At 37.8% G+C, this 23,204-nt stretch overlaps 1 protein-coding gene across 1 annotated transcript; it reads left to right on the top strand.

Moving 5' to 3' along the window:
- The first annotated feature begins 220 nt into the window (after positions 1 to 220).
- CRELD2 (CRELD disulfide isomerase 2) lies at positions 221 to 15,458 on the top strand. Its single transcript, XM_034420915.3, has 10 exons — positions 221 to 552; positions 2,394 to 2,476; positions 5,491 to 5,601; positions 8,391 to 8,482; positions 9,617 to 9,793; positions 11,658 to 11,753; positions 12,374 to 12,457; positions 12,999 to 13,094; positions 13,203 to 13,343; positions 14,951 to 15,458. The coding sequence occupies exons 1-10, from the start codon at positions 379 to 381 to the stop codon at positions 15,001 to 15,003; spliced, it is 1,107 nt and encodes a 368-aa protein (XP_034276806.2). The 5' UTR covers positions 221 to 378; the 3' UTR covers positions 15,004 to 15,458.
- The last annotated feature ends 7,746 nt before the right edge of the window (positions 15,459 to 23,204 follow it).

Raw genomic sequence — 23,204 nt, 5'->3', positions numbered from 1 at the left:
TCTCCAGCCAGCATAACTGGCTGTATAGTATACACAGTATAGCATAGCATAGCTGGCTGTAGAATTCTGGGAGTTGAAGTCCACAAGTCTTAAAAGCGGCCAAGCTTGAAGACCTCTGCGTAGGTCTTCGCTTTCCTTTTTTTTTTTTTTCCCCTACGTGGGTTTCTCATTGGCTCAGAGCGTGGCGAGCCGCGATTGGGCCACGTGCCCTGCTTTCCCAGCACGAGGGTCTCCGCTGTGGGCCCAACGATTGGCTGGAAGTGAACGTTGGGCGGGTCTATATATATATATATATATTAAAAAAAAAAAAAAACCGGGGTTCTGAATGAGGGCCGGTGGCAGAGCCGGCCTTCGAAGCTGGCGGGGTTGCTTGAAGCCATGAAAGCCGGTCGGGCTGCGTGGAGGAGATGGCTGGAAGCTTTTGCTTTCCTCAGCCTCGTGGCCTTCCTCCTCCTCTCCTTCCCGCCCGCGTCGCCGGCTCTGGCCTCCCCTGAGGAGAAGCTCCGGCAAGCCTGCAACACCTGTCGAGGGATCGCCGACCGGTTCACTCAGGTGGGAGAGGCAGGGAAGCTGAGGCAGCTGAAGAAAGGCGGAGGGCGGAGGGTGACCTTAACCGCCAGCCCACAGCTGGCTTCCACTTAACGGTCCAACATAGTAGGAGAAAGTTGGCTTTCCCCTCCCCCTCATTAAAACTAATTTTTTTTAAAAAAATGGTAACGCCAACAAATTACTTGGTATTCCTTGTCCACAAAATACTTGTGTACTGGCTTATTTTTAATAGCATTATTAGTTAGGGTTGTGTCCCTTAACGGAGGTTTCAGAAATTAATTCCAAGAGGTGAACTTTCGTCCTTGTTTTCCCTGCAACAACAACCCTGTGAGGTGGGCTGGGCTGAGAGAGAGAGGGGTGGGAGACTGGCCCCAAATGACCCAGCTGGCTTTCATGCCTAAAAAGCACAACTAGACAGGTAGTCCTCGACTTATAACCAGTGGTGAAATCCAAATTTATTTTACTACCGGTTCTGTGGGCGTGGCTTGGTGGGCGTGGCAGGGGAAGGATACTGCAAAATCCCCATTCCCACCCCACTCCAGGGGAAGGATACTGCAAAATCTCCATTCCCACCCCACTCCAGGGGAAGGATACTGCAAAATCCCCATTCCCATCCTACTCTGGGGCCAGCCAGAGGTGGTATTTGCTGGTTCTCCAAATTACTCAAAATTTCCGCTGCTGGATTTCACCCCTGCTTATAACCATTCGTTTAGTGACCATTGGAAGTTTAAAAAAAAATGAAAAAAGTGACGTAACAATTTTTCACACTTACAACCAGTTGCAGCAACCCCATGGTCATTTGATCAAAAATCAGACCAGGTAGCTAGCATGTATTTATGACATGACACTTTTCTACGGTCATGTGATTACCATTCCTCTGCCGGCTTCCAACAAGCCAAGTCAATGTAGGAAATTATAGATTTGTTTAACAATGGCATGATTCGCTTAACAACTGCAGTGATTCACTTAACAACTGCAGTGATTCACTTAACAACTGTGGCAAAAAAACTAAAACGATTCAATTGCCTTGCTTCGCAGTGGAAATTTTGGACTCGATTATGGTCATAAGTCAAGAACTACCTGTACTAACACCTCTTATCAATCCACCATACTGGCTGTCATGTTCTAGAAATGTTTCTTTTTAAAAAAATCCTTAAATTTTAAACCGTGACAGAAAGTATTTGTTAAAACACTTGCTAATTCAGTTTTATGGTGTTACAGATAGGTTTATGTATTTTAGTTAGGCTGTTACATAGCATGTGAAAGTAACGTGGGAAAATCAGATTCCAACCTTTTTAAAACTCAAACATGTAAGTTATGACTTGAGAATATATTTGTTGAGAACTGTACAAAATTAGAAATCTAAGTGACTGACACTAGTGAACTTTTGAATGGTTGTTCCTGGTTTCAGAACATGTTGATAAAAGAGTGCGTTCAAAAATGCTGCTTAATATTTGCAAAGGTAGAAAAAGCAATAATATATCAATTAATAGAGCTTACCCTTTGTATGGACTTGAAGTTTCAAAAGCTTTCAAAAAAGTAAGTTAATTCATCTGCAGAATAATACATTTCTGTATTGTATGTACACTTTCTGTAAATATTTCTTACTGGACCTTGGTAGAGTAAACTGTAGAAATAAAGTAACCTGTTGCTTTCAGATTTCTCTATAAACTATTCTTCAGAAACAAGGAAACCAAAAAAATAACATTTGTTTTTACAAATATATAATTGATTATAATGTATAATGTACTGAGGCTAGGGTATACCTTTTCTGAAAAAGTTTCTGCTTTTTGGTGGTAAAAACATTTTGAAAAATGTCATTTTATCAAACTTGTGTTCTGAAGGGTCTAACAGACACAGCAAAGAAGAACTTCGGAGGTGGCAATACAGCATGGGAAGAAAAAACATTATCAAAATATGAATCAAGGTATAGCAGATATTATTTTTCTTCTCAGTGTGCTAATATGCTTTGCAGTGAGCAAGATCAAGATGCCTGGGACTGAATACAGGGTATAAAGCAGAAATGCGGTTAATTTAGAGTTAAATACCTGACTCTGTTTAAAGACAGTAGGATAACCTAATTCCGTGATGGCGAACCTATGGCATGCATGCCACAGTTGGCACCCGGAACCCTCTCTGTGGGCAAATGAGACGTCGCCTAGCTTAGCTCCACTGCGCATGCGCAATCGCTTCCCGCCAGCCAGCTGATTTTCGGGTCTACTCTGCAAGCGGCATGCGTGGGGAGACCTATCTCTCTCTTCACTTTCTGTGCCTGTGCCTTCCCAGATCTCTGGAGATTCCCCTCCCAGCGATGTTTTGGGAGGCGAGGCTTTTTTCCCTCCCCCCCAAGCTGTTTTGGGAGGCAAAGGCTTTTTTTCCCTCTCCCAGCCGTTTTGGAAGCTCCCCCCCCCCCACAGCTGTTTTGGGAGGCAAAGGCTTTCACCCCCAGTGCTGTTTGGGGATGTGAGGCCAAAAGGGGGAGGGTTGCATGTGCGGGGGGAGCGGGAGTCGTGCACGCATGCAGCGGTCACATGCGCATGCAGGGGGGTCGCACGCATGTGCAGAGAGGCGGGGCATGCGGGAGGGGTATTGCATTATGGGTGCGCGCACGCTTTTGGCACCCGAGGGAAAAAAGGTTAGCCATCACTGGCCTAATTGATAGGTGATTGCATTGACAGTGCATAGAATCCTGTCCACTTCCTTAAGGCCAACAGGATCAAACTGTTTCCAAATTACTGGGCAAGATGTTTCCCTAAGCATGTGACAAGGACCTGCTCCGCACATGGATTCTAACTGGGAATGAATCCAAGTGATTTTATCTGACAGGTGTTCAATTTTTTTCTTCATGACCCTGGACATGATCATCTGAGCCCCCCCTGGCCTCAGAGGGACGAGATCATCCAGAACAGGGCTAATGGTGAAATTCTATAGAAGCAATAGGGGAGGAGAAATAGTGTTATTTTGCCACTTGTATTGCCATGAGATAGACCTTAATAGCGGCTTTAAGTTGTATCCAATCAGAGTCATCCTTTGTTTTTCTCCAGCGGTGCTCTAAACCAAGAGTCCATGGACCGGGTCTCATTGGGAACTGGTCTATGCAAGTGGTAGGTGAGCACCATTTGCACATGCACAGAATTAGGTTGCACACACAAAACCATCCCTGCCACCTGCCACCGCTTGTCCATGGAGTCGGAAAGTGGGGACCATTGCTCTAGATGTCTCTTAAACTGTTTCAGAACCCTCAGTTCCTCCATGAACCATGGGGAATTATGGATGTAAAGGGTTGAGAGGGGTCTTATAGATGCAATTCTGTCCAGAAACTCTTGGTTTCAGTGCATTACTAAGGCTTCCATGGGGCCTTGTAGCAAATCCTTTGGATATCGCCCAGTTCCTTCAGGAATCCATTTGTTTCCATCAGTTTCCTTTGCCAGTTCATTTTTAATAGTAATTTTATTAAAGATTACAATTATAACAGCAAAGATTAATACAAACTAAAGAAAAAAAATAGAAGATGCAGAAAAGAAAGAAAAAATATATTAAAAGAAATACATAAATATGTGATTTCATCACAAGTATAAATATTTCTTCTCCTATCCCAACTTTTATCTATACATCTAAACAAACCTATATATCCATTTCAGTCCTGATATAGGTAAAACTCCACTAATGTTAAAGCATACCAAATTTAATAGATCAAATAAGCTAACTTCCATTTACTTTTAACAATCTTGATCTTTAGTACCATCAAATAATGTCGTAGAAATCTTTTCATTTGTTCTTTGTCCCTTCTCACAAAATTCTTTAAATCTTTTTATAAGCCTCTCTTGTAACTCCAATATTTAAAAAATTACCAGGTCACTTTCTTGATTTGCTATTTCTACATGTCTATTAATTATTAAGACAGCCATTAGTTTCTTTTGCCTGTCCAGTTTAACATCTTTTTCCATGTCATCCTTGTATTCAATCATTTTAAAATCTAATTTCAAATCAGCCTTGATCTTGACTGTGATTGAAATGGGTGAGAAAAAAGAAGGAAAATTGCTTTTTTGGAATTCTTATTTTTCCCAGCCCTTATAGTTCTCAAATCCCAATCCTAAATCTTCTTTAAGAACTATCTATATTATGTTATAATGAGAATATATATCAGTGGTTCTCAATCAGAACAGTGATAGTATGTGTTAACTGTGCCCTTGGAAAGGATATGATAGCCTGTAAGCAGTTCCAACCATTACAAAACATAGGTTTCCTCTATGGTCATGTGATTTGGATCTGTGTGCTTAGCAACCTGTTTGCACTTAGGACTGGCGCTCCACGATCATGTGATTGCTATTTGCAATGTTCTCTGCTGGCTTCCCCAGAAAGTCAATGGGGAAACCAGTAGGGTTGCAACTTGCTGCTGCCTGCTGAAACGGTTCTCTCTTGTCTCTGGGTACTGCCTAAAAGAGCTCTTTAACCTTTGTCACAGCCAATGGCACAGTACAGTGGAAAGTATACGAGACATCCATTGGAGTGTCCCCTTAAGATCTGTATTTCCAATGTAATTTAATTTTAATTTTATTAGTCTGCTGATAAGGAAAAGCAGATAAACATGGCTTGTTGCATTATGGTGATGTGTCATTGTAGGTTAGCTGTGTAGCTGAAAACCTTCCATGCAGGGAGTTTCCTTCAGTGGAGAACTCTTCAAAGTTTTGCAGTCTTGGGATGCTGAATATTTTATTATTATAAGCTACTTCATCTTAAAATAGTAGATTGATTGATTATTTATTTGTTTGTTTATATTTCATTTTTCTAGACAGCCTATATTCCTTAACATTGTAGTTGTAGATTATATAATATAGAAGTTAATAACACTTGATTTTTTTTTAGATATGTGTTATGGACACTTCAGCACTGTGTCAGAATTCAATAAATCAACTCATTTCTTGTTTTTTTTTTATGTAGTGAAATTCGTCTTGTAGAAATTATAGAAAATCTGTGTGACAGTAGTAACTTTGAATGCAACAATATGGTAGAGGAGCATGAAGAACATATAGAAATTTGGTGGTTCAAACGGTAAGTAAAACTGCAATAATACTTGTTTAAATATTGGCTGTAAGAAGTGCATGGTAAAGGTAGGGATTTTTTAAAACGTAGGTAATCTAAAGTAATATTAAATGCATTAAAAGCCCATTTTAAGATGTAGTTTGATAACATATTTCCCCTTTTGTTGTTAAATTGATAAGGCATGCTTATTTACTATATACTTTAGTTAAACCTACATGAGTAGGATAAATTTGTTTTTGCTGCAGCATTTGTGTTGTGCCAATGGTTTTAAAATATCTAAAACTATTTTCAAAGACCTTGTGCAGAATAAAAGTAGATTGCATTTAGTGCAGCTGTTTCCCCCCTTCTCCTCACACCTTGTTAAACAGTGGTAGATTACTCAGTGCCCTACAGAACCTTTGGACCGCTATGTCCATAATTCTTCAGCAATGACCATGCCAAAGCATCTGGAGGGTATCCGGTTGGCTATATCCACTTAGGGTACAAACATCGAAACAAGGCAGGTGCTTTATGAATGTCATAGACTAGTGAAAGTCTGTGCCATTCAAGTCCTAGACACATTCATTGAAGTGTCCCCTTGAGACATATATTTTCAATTTAATTTATCAATCTGCTGATAAGGAAAAGCAAATGATGGCTTATTGCATTAAATTGATATATCCATTGTCAGGAGACTACCCTGAGTTTTTGCATCATCAGTGGATGGATATAATCATTCTTAAAGTTTTGTCAACAAACTTCAATATCCTGCAGAAGCCTGGCATATTCTTTATTGATGGCATTTAGTATTGAGATTTCCATCACTGTTGCTATACATGGCTGCTAGATGCTACAGTAATGCACGTGATAAGCATTCTAGACATTATTTCCTAGGATTCCATGATAAGGTTCTTGTCAATTCCAGATCGCATCTGCTACATTTGCAACTAAAGAAGAGAATTTATCTAACTACCAGCCCTGACAGCACTACCTGGGATCAGAAGGGCAAGTTGTTCTTCCTTGTATATCATCACTTAGCTGCAAATCCTACAAACCAGTTTTTGATCCTGAGATACAGCTACATTTTGCTCAAAAAAATTTATTGAATACATATGTTCAGGGTTTTGGTGTATGTTTGTGCGGAACATGCATTCATACTAATTCATTCTTTTATACATTTGTAATGATATCTTGCCCTTAATTAGTGATCCCTGGTTAAGTTAGGTTAAAGCCTCTTCCTTGTCCTCTTCTGATAATTGAGCTTAATGGCATTTCCATAGACTTCACTGACAAAGGTCTACCCATGTAGCTATTATTTTGTTTTGTAAAACTCTGCTGTTAAAGATTATTATACCCAATGTGTGTGTGTGTGTGTGTGTGTGTGTGTGTGTATCTCTCTGTGTGTGTGTGTTATACATCGAGGTTGTCAGTTGTCTCCAGCTGTTGCTGCAGAACTACTGAAAACTTTAATAATATCTTAAATATGAGAGAGGGGCTGAAAAGATATTATGACTTTCTCCTCAAACGAAGCAGTTACTAATTATCAGATTGTAGCTTCAATTTAAAGTCCCTTTATTCTTTAAAAAAATATCCTTTTTGTTTTTGCTGTAAATATTTGAAATATTCTATTCTCTCCCACTTTCTTGCTGTTCTTAGGTCAAACTTCCATAATTTGGTTTAAATAGATAGTCACCTAAAATCACCCCAAACAGCAAAAGAGATATATAAATTTAATAAATAAATTAAGGAAATTATTGTTGATACTAAAATTCAAGGTAGATCTTCTCACTGCTAAATCCAGCTTTCTGCTCTTCCCTTGTCCTTTTTAATTTGCTGCCATTTTTCACACAGGTTATTATTGTAATTATTAATGCCTTGTGTTTCTAAGAGTATGTCCTAAGTTTTCTCTTGGGTATCTTGTTCTATATTTCATTTGTTGAACCTCTGATCTGATGTAGTTCCTGACCTCTCAGGGTTTTATTCTAAGATTTTTGAAGATAGTATAGTTAACATCGTACTTATAGAGTTAAAGTTATGCCTAACTTTGATGCTTAGAGTTAGGGCTTAGACCAAATACTGCAACAGGTAGGTTGCAAATGGATACAAACAGAGATCAGTCAGCAATTGACAATACAATACAAAATTCAAGCTCACTATCCACTGTTTGTTTTTTTAAAGTATGGCTGGAAATAATGATGGGTCTAGCTTAACATCCAGGTGGATCATTATAGCATCTGATGCTCTGGTAGGAAATTGTTGTGCAACTTCTCAAAAACAATTTCGCAGACCTGGCCAGTGCAGGTATGGTAGTTGTGGTACAACATCCTATTTGCACCAAGGGAAGTTAGCTGGTCTTTTTGTTCCCCTTAAAAAGTAGGTTGTATTGTTAAAAAGGCAGTTAAAAAGATCTAGCATAATAATTTAAGACATTAGATTCTCAAACTGTTAAGAGTTGTTTTACAAATATCCCATTGTTCTCAAATGAACTTTAAATGAATGTTATAATGAGGTAGGAAACATTCATACTGCAATACCCTAGTTCACTTGTACAATTGCCAGTTGCTCGCTTCTTTGTTCTGGATCAGGAGACCAAGCTGTGTATAGGATGCTACAGGTTGAAATGGCCGAGCAAAAGTGGCTAACAATTCATAATATATACACATCTTGCATAGTGTTTATTGCCTTTTGGAATTCAGTGGCAATTTGTAGTTGATCTCTTGATCTCTTTTTGCAGAAATTTATGTTGGTATGTAACTTGCACAGGTTAGCATGAAATTCATGAACAGATGTTATATTTATGAATTATTTTATTCTTACAGGAAGAAGAATCACCCTGATTTGTTTAAGTGGCTTTGTATTGAAACAATTGAAGTTTGCTGCCCTGTTGGAACACATGGACCAGACTGTGTTGGTAATTAAAGTTGAATCGATAAAACTGGAAGTTTTAATATCATATGATATGATATGATAGTTTTAATATAGATAATTAAGCTTTATTTGTGCCCTCAGTGTTGTGAATTCTGCTGAAAATCAGGCTTTTTGTCTAGAGAGATGATAGACAATGAAAGTAATGGAATGGAATCAGTTAAATGAACTACTTTAAGTTTTGGAAGGATTATGAAGAATGCAATAAGCAACTAGATTTCTAATAATAGCTTTATTTAAGAGCAAATGCTTGTTGGATATATCACCAGATATTTGTCTTCTACATTAAGATGAGGGAGCTGTTTTTAAAATATTTTGTTATTTTTCCTGTGCTTGTGATGCAAAAAAAGAAGGCAATATATCAGTGATACATTATTCATACATAAGCGTTATAAGTTAAGGGGTAGGGATGGGGTAAGTGAGTAAAAATTGGAGTTATCCAATGGGAATAACCCCGCATATTATATTTATTTCTCAATCCCACATATTATATTTATTTATTTTATCAAATTGATATGGCCACCATCTCACACAAGGTGACTCTGGGCAGCATACAATAAAGCCAACTATTAAAGCCAAATATAAAAACCAAGTAAACAGTTAACATAAGTAAAACCAAAATTGCAAGAGGGTTAATTAGAATGTCATATATGGTACAACCAATGTGTGGTTTCTCTATTGTCTGCAGGCCTGATTAAAACAATATTTTTGAGGGCTCTGCAAAAGTCCACAAGGGTTGGGGTAACTTCACCTCAGATTTAATAATGTTCCAGAGGGCAGGTGCCATAGCAGAAAAGGCTCGTCTCCTGGGTCCCGTCAGATGGAGCTCCTTAGCAGACAGGACTTGCAACCTGCTTCTACTACTTACCTGCTAGGATGAGTAGAAGAAATTGGTGAGAGGCAGTCCCTTAGATAACCTAGATAATAAGTTGCAGAGCTTGCAGGTGGTTATTAAACAAGTTTGAATATTTCTGACACTTTTAGTTGAAACAAAGATAAAATGTCTTGATAGGTTTCATCATGAAACGTACAAATAACAATACTAAGCTTGAGCTACAGCAAGAGAAACAGTAACAAAACATTTCGTTTTACCTGTGATGTAACATGTTCTTATTTGAAGCTTGTCGTGGGGGATCAGAAAAGCCTTGCCATGGAAATGGCGATTGTGATGGAGATGGCACTAGAGCTGGTGATGGATCATGCAAGTGCAAAAAGGAGTATCAAGGAGAATTCTGTTTGGATTGTTCTGATGGATTCTACAACTCTTACAGAAATGATACGCATTCTGTTTGCACAGGTATGTTTACATGCTTATATTATTCAGGGTGATTGATTCATTAATTAGCATCTTAGATTTCATACATTCATACCCTTTTTTTGTAGTAAATACTTGGTGGGTATTAATATGCATGTAATTAATATATAAAATAAGATGAAGTGAGTACGTAAAATTCAACAGTTCAATTTAAATCAATTTTATTAATTCCTTATGTTTAGGAAACAATTTGTATTATTGAGCACAACAAATGCAGTATAGTACTGTACAGCCTAATAATCATTTCAGTTCGCATAGTAGGTAAATGGTTACAATGTTATGGTGATTGAGCCATGTATTAATGGGCAAAGGGGCAATACATCAATTTAATGTAATTAATTGTGCCATTGAAGATTTATTATATATATAAAATGTTTTTAATTATAAAATATAACCTTTGATTTTAAAAATGCCCTCATACACCTGGTTTTGAGATTCATCCCAAATAAGAGAATATACAATATTTAGGATTGAACTGTGGAGTCCTTGTGCCCTCTGAGCTTGTTTGCTTGTTTGCATATATTTTATTATGAACTAGATTACCTCATCACTATTAGTGACTGTGTGGGATTTGCTCCCTACATATATATATATATATATCTGCCAGTGTTGATGAGGATGTGGTTTTCTCCTTGGTAAGTTAAGGTAAACTCAGAGACCACCAAGGTTCTTCATATTTTCTGCTTTATAGTTTGTCTGGTGTTAATCCATGCTTATCTTGGTATTGGCTACTGGAGGTGATGTGTTCTGGTCCCCAAAATAAAAGTAGGTAATGAGGCAGAGAATGATAAGATCAATGATTCTGGATATTTCAATCTTAGTGTATTTGGCTAGATCAGGATTTTTGTGTGTTCTGGTCATAGCTTGTTTCAGTTACTCCTTGAGGTTATCTATGATGTGCTGGTATTTATTTAGATTGAAATGAGCATTCATGATCATTAGCCAACTTTTATTAAGATCAAAATACTGAGTTAACATAAAGAAGAACTGTCCTGCCTGCATGTTTTTTTTTTTTTTTTTGCAAATGTTCTAATTTCGTTGGGTTTGTACCTATCAATTTGAATATATGTCACAAATACTTGTGAACAGCAAGGACCTGCACTGTCTTGAAGAATATTGACCAACGAATAATTTAGTGTCAAATTGACATGGTAATAGTTCATAGATTGCCTACTTGTTTATAAGTCCCAGGTAACATACATCATGAATAATTGGGACCACACATTTCTCTTTTTTGTGCTGAAGGCCTGAACTTTTAGCAATAAAAAGAGTAAGGATAACATGGTCATCCTTTTTTGAAACAGTTGTGCACACACACACACACAGCGTAGCACAACAGACAGATATGTCTGAAAAGATAGATACATACATACATGGATGTGTTTTATTCTTTCTTTCCTGTTTTGGTCCTGTTTAATAAACCCCAAAACTGGAAGGCAAGACAGTGGCAGAAGAGAAAGGTCACAATGGCTAAGCTTCCATGTGCTTCTACCAAGTGTTCTGGAGGTGGGACTGGAATGTCTGTCCTGATTTGATATGAATAAGGAATCCTGACTGAAATACAGTGGGAGGAAAGAAAGCAAATTATACCATACATAAAGCAGAGAAATGTTTCAAAACAGTGAGCAGGAAATAAAAAGCAAAGTAGTCCTTTTTTCCCCTGTATATTTTTTGAGCTTTAAACATAGCTATAAAATTCCTATTCCAGAACTGATTCAGAAATAAAAATAAAATGTGGAAAAAGAAGCAATATTTTGTACAGTTGCTTTCTTTTTTGTTTCAGTTGCAAACTTTTTAAAGTTCTGTATGTCCATAACAATCTTGCAAATGTTACTTCTCTTAATAGCTTGTCATTATTCATGTAAAACATGTACTGGGGCAACCAACAAGGACTGTAAAGATTGTAAAGAAGGTTGGCTTAGGCATGAAGAAGCCTGTGTAGGTAAGAATGGCTATGTGTATACTTCTTTACAAAAATCTGCCAAATAATTTACTAATAATTTATTATTCTAAAGGATGAATAATTATCTTCTTTTTCTCATATGCACTATAGATGTTTATGCTGCCAATCATTTCAATCAAATATAGCAAAATTGTAGCTCTCTAGCTTGTTCATATCAAGTTCCAACTCTGTGCTTACTTTGTAAGATAATGTTAACTATTTAGTTTTACAATAAAGGCAAAGATGGGAGAATTAAATGATCTGTAGTTGTATTCATTAAATAATACTGAGAAACGGATACATTCACATATTGTAACCATAATTTGTTAAGCAGCCAGAACTAGTTTTGCGTATAAGAGAAGTCTTCACAGTTTATCTATCTACTTCTCATTTATTTTGCCTCTTCTTTCACTATTCCTGTTTGTTGGATCATTTTGTTCTTAGAAAAGAAACAAGGCGGACAAGTGTGAAAATCATAAAGACCATTTAACTTTTGATTAAATGTAACTAATACAGTGCAATCTATATTTTAACACTATCTTGCACATCCAATTTCTTTTAAAGTTTTGAACATTTCCATTATTCTGTCTATAACCTTTAATGTGGGTTCATTTTTTCAGATGTGGATGAATGTGCAGTAGAAGAATCTCCTTGCAATTCTGATCAATATTGTTTGAACACAGATGGCTCTTTCGCCTGCAAAGGTCTTTTTTTTAACTATTTCTAAATAAATCACAATATGTATAAACTGCTTAATTTGTTATTTCTTGACTAACAAAAGGGCCAATTGATTGTTAGAAGTGAAAATTTAAAAATAATTAGTGGACCTTCACTTTAATTTCAAATGTAAAATTTGATATGGCACTGCATTTGACATTTAAGGCTTGACACTGCGTTGTGTGTACACTTTCAGATTTCCCTAATACGCTTGATAAATTGAATAGATTTCAATGGGGGAAACATGACTGAGGACCCAACTTAATGCAAATATTTTTATACAAATACCTTAGTCATGATTGTAACTATTGCCTCATTAATTGTGTGTCCATTAATTTTGCATTTTCTCTAGCTAATCATGTCTGTCCTGTTAAATGTAATGACATGTTACTATATATAAACGGGCAGCAAACCCCACACTCACTCCAATTATGTTACCTAGTTATGTAATGAAATGTCTCCGAGCAAATAATTACGCTTAAAGAGACCAAGACTCCATCGTAATGGAATTTCTATTTTACATTTTAGCGTGTGATCTCAGCTGCTTGGGATGTACAGGAGAAGGGCCTAATAAATGTAAAAGCTGTGTAACTGGCTACGAAATGAAAGAAGAAACATGCACAGGTTAGATTATTATAACATCATGGATATACAACATTTTTGAAACTGTTAATTTTATTTAATAATTCACCTGCATATTGTTAAATTTCATTTTACCATACATTTTTGTAGATATAGATGAGTGCTCACACATCAAAGAAGTATGCACAGGCGAAAATACCAATTGTATTAATACTCCAGGAGGTTACAAATGTATCTGCTCAGAGGGCTTTGAAGACAAAGAAGGCATCTGTGTTCCATCCATAAAAGCAGGCGAGTAACTGTCTTTCCAGTGGGATTTAGTGGGGAGAGTGGTGTGGTAATAATTACTGATCCAAAGAAAATTTCAATGTTCTTACATTTCCCTTTAAATATATTTTTTACATTTTAAGCTGATCACTATATTTTCTAATTGATTCCTGGTATCTTTTCTGGTATTGAACAAAATCATAAAGATCAAATCCTGCCATGAAACTCATAGTAATTTTGTACCAATAATTATGTCAACCTAAGTTAACCGTTTCCAGCCTGTTCTCCAACTAGAGTGGGAATTCTGAGGTTGGTTATCCAACATGGAAGGCATCACATTAAGAAGACAGGTTGGTGAATGCTAAAATAAGGTTGAGAATAAAAGGAAGAGTCGGGCTGAGAAGATTGTGTTATGCAATGTAACAGACCAAAAAGTAGGCTAGAGATTCAGCTCCCCAAATTTATTTAAGCCACGATTGAGTCTCAACTGTGGTACGGTCAAGTTCAGCTCAAGAAGTGTATTAGAAGTCAAGCAAAGAATCCACAGTAAGGATTTCAGAAACTTAGATTGTACAACCTGTAAGTATAGACATCCTTGCAGATCCAACATTGTGAATTATATAGCAGAATACTTAATGATGACAGTGTACATTCCTGTCTGCATTATTCTGTTAGTACTGATGTATTGGGTTTACATTCATATGGTTTTAAAAAGAGAATATATACCGTGTTTCCCTGAAAATAAAACCTACCCAAAAAACAAGCCTTAGCCCGATTTTCACATCTGTGCCTAATATAAGACCTACCCCCAAAATAAACTCTAGTAAATCCCCACCCACCATCTGGTTGTATGAGGTGGAATGAGGCACAGGTGTAAAAATCAAGCTAGGACGGGAGTGGTGGGGTGGAGCATCCTGCACCCACTTACCTTAGGATTGCCGCAGCCAGGCCTATGCCTCGACACCTGTCGCACCACTGCCCAACTTCTTCTGCAGCCGCTTTCGGCTGCTTGCCGGTGGATGCCATGTGGTGCATCACACCGGTGCCGCCGCTCATGGCTAGACGGCACATGGTGCATCACGCCGGTGCCACTGCTCGCAGTAGAATGCAGCAAGGCTGCACCAAGGCCGCCTCTCACATGCACAATGGCACAATGTGCCATGCAGCATCTGGCCACGAGCAGCCACAGAAGTCGGGCAGTGGCATGACAGGTGTCAGGGCATGTCAGGCATGGCTGCGGTGGTCCTAAGGTAAGGAGGTAAGACATCCCTTGAAAATAAGAACTGGTGCTTTTTGGGGGGCCGAAAAGAAAATAAGACCAGGCCTTATTATTTTTGGAGAAACACAGTAGATGTACTGGCTGCTTTAAAAAAATATGGCAAGACCTCCACCTTATGCACAATATTTCATGTGCTTTTAAGGGCTTTCCATTTCTCCTGCCAGCACAAGAGTAGACAAGGTCTCTCTGGAATGGTATCTTGCCAACATAAAGAAAAATAAACCACTGCTCTCCCTGGGCGCATCTATACACTTTCCACACAAGCATTGGCACTTCTGAATACTAGGCAATAGCAGTAGTGTAACTGCATAGGAATTACTTTTAATTAAGATTTATTCATTCATTTTGACAGAAGAGAAATCATTAGCAAATACAAGTTCATCTGATACCCATGAAGACTTATGATCCACATTCCAAGATGAGACATCGATATCTAACCCTTAAATTATTGAGCTGAAAACCACTATCCAAGGCGATATGTAAATGGTGTTATATAAGTGCAGGTTGCCAGTATGATTCCCTTTGGAAATAAATGAAAAATTGTGCTTAAAATTGCATTTCTGTACAAAATAAGAACAACTACTTTTTATACAGGCGTTATACTATCCTAGTACTTCTATCCTAGTAGAAGTGATTAGTGACATTTGCTTAAATCGAATGGATTGTGCCCATTTCAGCACTATTCGTCATTTGTGGAGCAATAGAAAAGAAAAATACTTGGCAAAGGAAAGACTTAGATTTGGACTTTTTTTAATTCTTTTTCAATGTTGGTAAAAGAAGACTGGCATTTGGAAAAAATGAGTAAAATCTTGATGGTCAACTTTGTCATTAAAGGTTTATTGTGGCTGCTTTGTATTTTCTGTAAGCCTTATGTGATGGTATTCATTTTTAGTTCTCAAAATCATTTTTATGTGTCTAAAGTATATTACTCATCATTGGTAGCTCATAATACCAATGATACCTCATTAATTTAAGACTTCAGCTTTATATTGTAAAAATGGTAGTTCTAAATTTCTATTGGAATAAGCCCCTGTCCATCAAAATAGAAGAAATTATCTTTAGGAACAAATGAGTATTTAACTGTTCTTTACGTCCATTAAATTAGAAAACAGAATGTGATATATCTTAATTTTCAATTGCTTTTACACTTTAAAAGAAAATATGTAGATGAATTGAATACAGATGAATACAGGTAAGTCAAAATCAGACTACATCATCAAAAATTTACAATCCCACGAAAAAATTTTAGATGTGTTTAAATAAGGTATATTTAAATTCATAGTGTAGTCCAATACAAGAACATTCTGATCATCACCTTTAAGAAATTAAATAAACTGGTTTTGAGATCAAACAGCTCAGCCAGCTATATGGAATCATTAAAATGCTCCTAGAAGGCCAGTTGTCAGCTCACGTAGCACCTGAATCGTTTGCCTGCTGTTGGTGCAACATTTTTATACCTGGAGTTCACATCTGGACTTTGTGACCTGCCTTGGGAATGCATGATGAGTAGCCAGATCTACACTTTGGGCCTTTTGGAGCTGTATTGTGGGAAGGGAATTGTAGGCTGAAATGGATACTGTAAGACATGTGAAATCATTAAAAAATAAGTTCTGTTCCTTGGCCAAACCCTACCCACAAAATCTTCAAGCCTTAATATACACTTTTCAGCTATTCTCAAAAATGTAAAAAAAAAGTTTATAATTTTTGTCACATTCTGTATTGGGAGCAAATGAGGTGTTGGGGTGTCATAAATCAATTCTGTGCTTCAGAAAAATATGGTACGTGGTGAAATGCTTGTCCAACTTACTGTCAGGGTTCCAAATAATACACCCATAGCAAACAGAACTACGAGGCAGGGAGATTCCTCAAAGAATAGTTTTATTGGATATATCATTTTCGCACAGACTGGTGAAAACCGACTCTGAAGGTTCCCACAGTTTTCACCTCATTAAAAGTAAAAGTTTTCCTCCAGGGGTGAAATCCTACCAGTTCGTACCCGTTTGGGCAAACCGCTAGGGATTATGGGCATCAGTTCGCCGAACCGGTAGTAATTACCCCTCCTTGGCCCCACCCATGCCCGGCCGGTCGCCGCCCACCTCTTCCGGCCGCTCAATATTCTACAGAATTCAATGTTAAATGCAGCAGAGAGAATGCTAACTTTTCTCCCTCCATTCAGAACGGAGCTGCTGCAGCCTGTCCCTTTAAGGTAGTCCCCGGGAGGGGGAGGGGGGGAGCAGCTGGAATGGAGCCGTTTTTGTGAAAGGCAGGAAAATGGGGAAGGGGATTTTCCTGCCTGTCATCCATTCCTCAATCTCAGCACAGACTGAGGGAAGGATGGTAGGCAGGAATATTCCTCTCCCCATTTTCCTTCCATTCGTGACAAGGAGTGGCTGGGAGGGGAGGGGCCGGTGAGGAGCCCCTCAATGTGAGTGATGTCGAGTTGGCCATGCCCACCCAGTCACATGACCCCCCCCCAAAAAAGCCACACCCACAGAGCCAATAGGGGAAATTTTTTAATTTCACCCCTGTTTTCCCCCTTTCCCAATCAGTCACATGGTCCAATCAAGGTGCCATCTGATTGCCTGGTAGCTTCACTCCTCTCTCTGGCCACCTGTGGGAATATCCTTGATTCCCAGGGGAAAGTATTTTGTTTTGGCTACAAAACCCCAGCTATTTCTATTTTCCCCCCCCCCCTCCCTATCCCTCAGCTTCAGTTTGGCAACGCTGAAGCTTCAAAATGGCTTCGGTCAGGTCAGTTTCAGGATTGAAACGTTATGATATATACATGATCAAGAGAAAAGGATACGCTGCTCCAGATGAAGCAGAGATTACTCATATAGGTCTAAATAATGCAGTTGTCTTACACGATTATGCTGTTTTAAGTATTGCTAATATATAAACTGATGCAAAGACTCGTAAGCACCAAAAAAGGAGAATGTAATGGTTGAAATGAGGAGTGCTTGTGCTCTCTGAGCATGGTTGGGGGGGTTTTTTTGCAGACATTTCACTCTACTGATGATGTTATCTAGTTTGGGTAATAAAATGTCTGCAAAAAAGCAATCAAGCTCAGAGAGTAGCACTATGTGCTTCCCTCTTAATATTTAAATTCCCACAGATAAATGTAACAGCAGCAAAGTATGTAGCTGAACTGATCTTTCAGTATTGTTACAGAAAAAATATTCTCATCTAGCTTTGTTTTCTATTCAGCACAATTGAGATTGACGTTCTTTGCACACTTTGGGTCAACGTGTGACTTACATTCATAAGTGAGAAGTCCCTTTGTTAATAAAACTCAACTAAAAAAAACCTTGAGTGCAGCAATTAAATATTTTCACTTTCAACCACTAGGGGGCATACTTCAGTTGTTGCAGACAATTCTGAGAATACGATACTGTAATCCAAAACTAGCAATGCAACCTATTTCCAATAAAGGAGACGCTGAAGATAGTCATTGAACAACTGAGATGGCAATTGTTAATTATGTAGTTTTCATATTACAGTTGGGAAAATATATCATTTAAATGCTTGTTACCATGGCAACTTTCCCATGCCCATTTGCAATATTTGCCTTAATATAGTGATAATGTAAATGCAGGCAGAGTGAGCTTTTCGTGTATCTGGATCAATTCCTAATGCAAGTTAAATGTTATTACTAATGTAACATTTAGCATATATTAACTGGCTTCTCGAGTTCTTTCATTGAATCCTTTGTGAAAAGTAAATAATCCTAAATAATGTTTAAGGTCTTTGGCCAAGAACTAAAAGAATGCATATATTTAGGAGAGGCATATTATACACCCAAATTTTATTTATTGATATTGGTCCATAATTTCCCATTTGCCAGGAAAACATCTGTGGAAAGGGAATGTTGCCTTTTGAGGAGTGCATGGTGATACTACTGCACCTTTTCTCATTGTTCCATCTCTTATTATAAGCAAATATGTGTTTTAATATGGCTGTACACCGCCCTGAATCCTTCGGGAGAAGGGCGGTATAGAAATCTAATTAATCTAATCTAATCTAATCTAAATATAATAAATCCCAGAAAAAATGTTCCACAAAATTTATTTGGATATACACAATACATCCTACCCTATCCTTTTCTTTTAAACAAGTGGGATTTAAAGTCCACACTTATATTTAGATACTTATGGTCACATAGATCAATAAAAGTTCATGGTTGAGCCCAGAAATATGCATGTAGCTACTTTAAAGATAAATAAAGCTCTATGTAGGGCAGGGGTGTCCAACTGGTGGCCCGTGAGCCAGATGCATCACATGCAGGCCACGCCCACCCCAGCTCTGCAAAGGGAAGAAAGTTGTGATGCGTCACGTGACAGCAACATGACGCAACGAGTTTGACGCCCGTGATCTAGGCCATTATTCTGTTCCCAAGGTGGATTCCTAAATTCCAGTAAGAAGCCCAACTAGGGTTCTGTTTCTGTTCTGTAATAACTGCCATCAATATAGTACAGTATTAATATATAGTTATGTTTAGTATCTTCTCAATCATTTTTTAGCTTTGCCAAAGGCTTCATAAGTAATAGTTTAGTAATACTTTAAATAAATAATACTTTTATATCCAAGATGCCCTAGCTGGGTCTTCATAATCAAATTATTTTATCCAGATCTTTTTATTTAAAAAAAAAAAGGGTTATCTTTGGTTCTATTTTTTTAAAGCAAAAAAAAAAAAAATTTTAAAAAATCTTTTCATCTCTCTCCATAACATCTGCTTACTAAGGAAACCTGGACTTAAGGGTAATAAAATAATGTTTGCCTATGCAGATTTTAACATTAAGAATATGGGGTTTTTTTAAGTTATAGAGATAAGTTGTATCTGCTTTCATTACATCTAAAAGTCAGAGCTTATCCTTTGTTATTTAGAGTAAATGTGAAATTTTAATTTCTATAGGCATCTATTGAAAATGATCTGACAACTCTTTATTTACTTTTTAAAGAAACCTGGGTATTTCTGAACTCTTGCTTTAAAAATAATGCCTTTGTAGGATGGCATTAATCATTGCCATCTCATAACTGGTATAAGACTTTTTAAAAAATTGTTAAAAGTTTTTGAACTTTGCATGATAATGCTTACATCCCAATGTCCATACAAATTATGAATACAATATTGGGAATATAAAATTTATGTGAATATACATAGAATTTAACTTGATGGAAGTTATATTTCTTCTAAATTAGTGTAAAGGTACAGGATGTTACATATAGTGTGTAGTTTTTGACCTTTGATAAAATATTTATAGTGGCATAATAATATTTACTGGTAAACAGTACAAGCGTAGTATCCCTTTTTAGCCTTTCTCTTGAATACAATCCCCTCACAAAACTCTATAGTGAAGAATTTGTGAAAAATCAAGTTAAGTTACATGACATAACATTACAATAATGATCTATTATTATTATTGTAATCACTGAAATCTCTTGTTAGTTTTAGGGACAAATTAATGATACAAGAAGTCCTCATCTTACAACCATCCACTGAATGACAGTTCAAAATTATGGCGCATGTCCCCAGAGCTACTTAGCACCTGTTTTTTATGATGGCCGTCCCCCATCCCCATGGTCATGATTGGATTTTGGGCATATGGCCACTAACTCCCTTTCATTGCTATTCGCAGGGCCCTATAGTCACATGACTGATTTGTTTTTTTGTTTTTGTTTTTTTGCTGGTTTCTAGCATTTAATTCCAGTTTCCAGCAAAAAAAAAAAAATATGCCCATGGAGTATTCACTTAATGACCACTGCAAAAAATGTCAAAAAATTGGATCCAGTCTCCTGATGTTTCAACTTGCAGCCTAACCTCTTATAACTGTAATTCCAGGCTCAATTATGTTTATAAGAGGAGGATTACCTGTATTTTCAAAGTTGCCAAGTGCTTTGCTGTTCTGATGAATCACAATCTTGGCAAGATCCAAATTTAAGATGGGATTTGAGGCGGGGGTAGGGGGGAAACCCTCAGGGAAGCTATGATAAATGTAGTGCAGTTGCTCTGTTTCTTTGAAAGATGACCTAAGAAGAAAACGGACCAGTTTGTTTGATAATGACTAATGTGTTAAAGATCTAAATGATCACTCCTCTTCGCTTGATTTACAATAAGGAACTGCAAATTAATTCCACTGACCTGTCATAACAGATTAAATTGAAAGAAACAATCCATAAATCTGGGTATTATTTTTCTTTTTCAGTGCTGTTTAAGTTAATTCCATTTAATAATATATTGAACAATTTATGAATTTTAGGCAGTCAGGATCAAAATCCTTACTCATTCACTCATTGTCTACGGAAATGAATTTGTGATTTCTTGAGGCTCTTAGTTTCGGGATGACTGTTAGAAGGCACTCTGGCTAGCAGAAGTCTATTGTGCTTTACCATGGTATGAAGGGTGTGGTGTTCCACAATGACAATCCATTTCACAGGAACATGCACAAAAGCCACTGTTATTGAACAATAATAATAGCACCGATTTATATGCCAAGGTCCTCATTTTACTGAGCTTCAGAGGATGGAAGGCTGAGTCAACCTTGAGCCTGTCAGGATTGAACTCCAGACTCTTTCACACTCTGATTTGCTAGGTTCAGATCATTTAACAAGCAGCTGTTCTACCTGAGCTGCTGAAGACATTTGAGGATCCTCATTTCAGCCCCCTAAACATGCAGAACGACAATGATATTAAGGAAAGATCGATGTCTAGGAAGAACATGACTTCTGTATCACTTTAAAATGGCTTTTAAGATTTTGAAGAAGTCACAGAGATAGGTTTAGTTTTGGTTTGAGCTGAGAAACAATCACAAACCTACCTTTAAAACAGCGGTCACTAACTAATGGTCCGTGGACCACTGGTGATCCACGAGAAAATTTTGGTGGTCCGTAGAAAAATTATTTGCATTTTTTATATTGCACTAAATCAGGGGTCCTCAAACTACGGCCACTGGACCAGATACATGCAATGAACATTTGTGTTGCTGCAGAGAGTTTCCCCTTTCAGGGTCTTTTTGTGTGGGTCAGAGGGGGAAAGAAATTCCAACTCGGGGCGTACTTCAGCCTCCTGGTATGGGGCTTTGGACGAAGGCTGGAGGGAAGCGCTGCTGGTGGTGAAGAGCCAGAGGGCCTCATTCCAGTGGGACTGCATCATGGCCTGGAACTGGCGACCATCTCGGCCTGCAGGTGCCGGTATCTGGCCTTGCACCCCTGCAGGCCTTCCCTCTGCTTGGAAAGCCTATGCTCGTAGTCCTCAGTGAGGTGCTTCTGCTGAGCCTCCTTTTCAGTCAGATCCAATTTGAACTGAGCCAGCTGTTTTGCCAACTCTTTCTCATGGTGGCTGCTTAGCTCCAACAACTGCTTCCTGTTGGGACCCTAAGGAGCCCAGGTGGGGAGGGGAGGAGTGGCTGGGAGGGGAGGAGTGAGTAGAAGCTGGCGAGGTGCCCCTCGACACGAGTGACATCGATTTGGCCATGACCACCCAATCACATGACCACCTAGCCATGCCCACCCAGCTGGTCATTAGACAGATTATATTAGTGGTCTGCGGGATTTAAAATTATGAATTCAGTGGTCCCTGAGGTCCGAAAAGTTGGTGACCCCTGTTTTAAAAGTTCCATAAAAATACTGTGAGATTCAGGCACATTAAAAAATCAAAACTATATAAACTGGCTGCTATTTTGGATTTCCACTGATATACAGCCTTTTTACTTACATGTGCTGGCAAAACCATTTTTTTTTTTTGCGATCTTTGAATAATTTCATTTTGTAAAATACAAAGCTAAGGACAAAACATTTGGAACTTTCTGTTTGAATATTCCTATAGATTGGGTGCTGCAGAAATGTCCAGGACACTCCATGTTCCAAAAGAACAAAATCTGAAAAACTCTGAATGTTCTACCATGATAAATGATGGAGCCCGAACTAAAGCCATACTATTGGGATGTTTTAAAAGCACTGTATATGTTTTAAGTATACTAATCTGATGTGCACCGTAGGCTTTGCAGAATAGCCTGTCTTAAACACTTAGACGAGTTAGAAAAAAACCAGTCTGGAATCTGGTTTCAATAATTTCTATCCTAATTACTAAAGCACCTTTTACAAATACACTATAGCAAAGCATTGTAAGATGACTGATCAGTGTTCAAATGCAAATAACATTTTTTTCTCTCCTGCAGGAAGCTACAATTTATTAGTAATAAAATGCAAGTGTGCCAGCTCTAATTGTAATGGACCCTTTGCTTAATTTTAGTTTATTAGCTAGAGATAGAGGGAGGGTATTAGGGTAATAGTATGGAAAGTGATAGTTCCTGTTATCTAATTTAAATCCTATGTCAAGCTTTTTGTCTGTTGAGAAGGAATATAATCCCAAGGGAAAGTGAGTGATATGAATCACGTTTAACACTATTAAAATATATGCCCCTTCAAAGAGGAAAAGCACAATGAAGTTGAGGCAGAAGAAGCATACATTTTTCAAACAGATCTGCATTGCGGTTTCTGCTAGCCAGAGAGGAGCAAGTCAAATGTTCTTATTTTTAACTGGTGATAGTTTTGGCAGGAAGGCAGAGAATCAGCAACTGGACAATAGAGACCAGCCCCTGTTCTAGAAT

Source organism: Pantherophis guttatus, chromosome 7, assembly GCF_059756535.1.
Source record: "Pantherophis guttatus breed Tessera chromosome 7, ASM5975653v1, whole genome shotgun sequence".
Taxonomy (NCBI): domain Eukaryota; kingdom Metazoa; phylum Chordata; class Lepidosauria; order Squamata; family Colubridae; genus Pantherophis; species Pantherophis guttatus.
The sequence above is the reverse complement of the archived record's forward strand: the minus strand, read 5'-3'. Positions and strand labels throughout refer to the sequence as shown.

Excerpts from the sequence above, each read along its gene's own strand:
- CRELD2 (XM_034420915.3), top strand. The coding sequence starts at position 379 with ATGAAAGCCGGTCGGGCTGCGTGGAGGAGATGGCTGGAAGCTTTTGCT. Across the intron at positions 11,754-12,373 it reads GCATGAAGAAGCCTGTGTAG|ATGTGGATGAATGTGCAGTA; the intron begins GTAAGAATGGCT and ends TCATTTTTTCAG. Across the intron at positions 12,458-12,998 it reads TGGCTCTTTCGCCTGCAAAG|CGTGTGATCTCAGCTGCTTG; the intron begins GTCTTTTTTTTA and ends TTTACATTTTAG.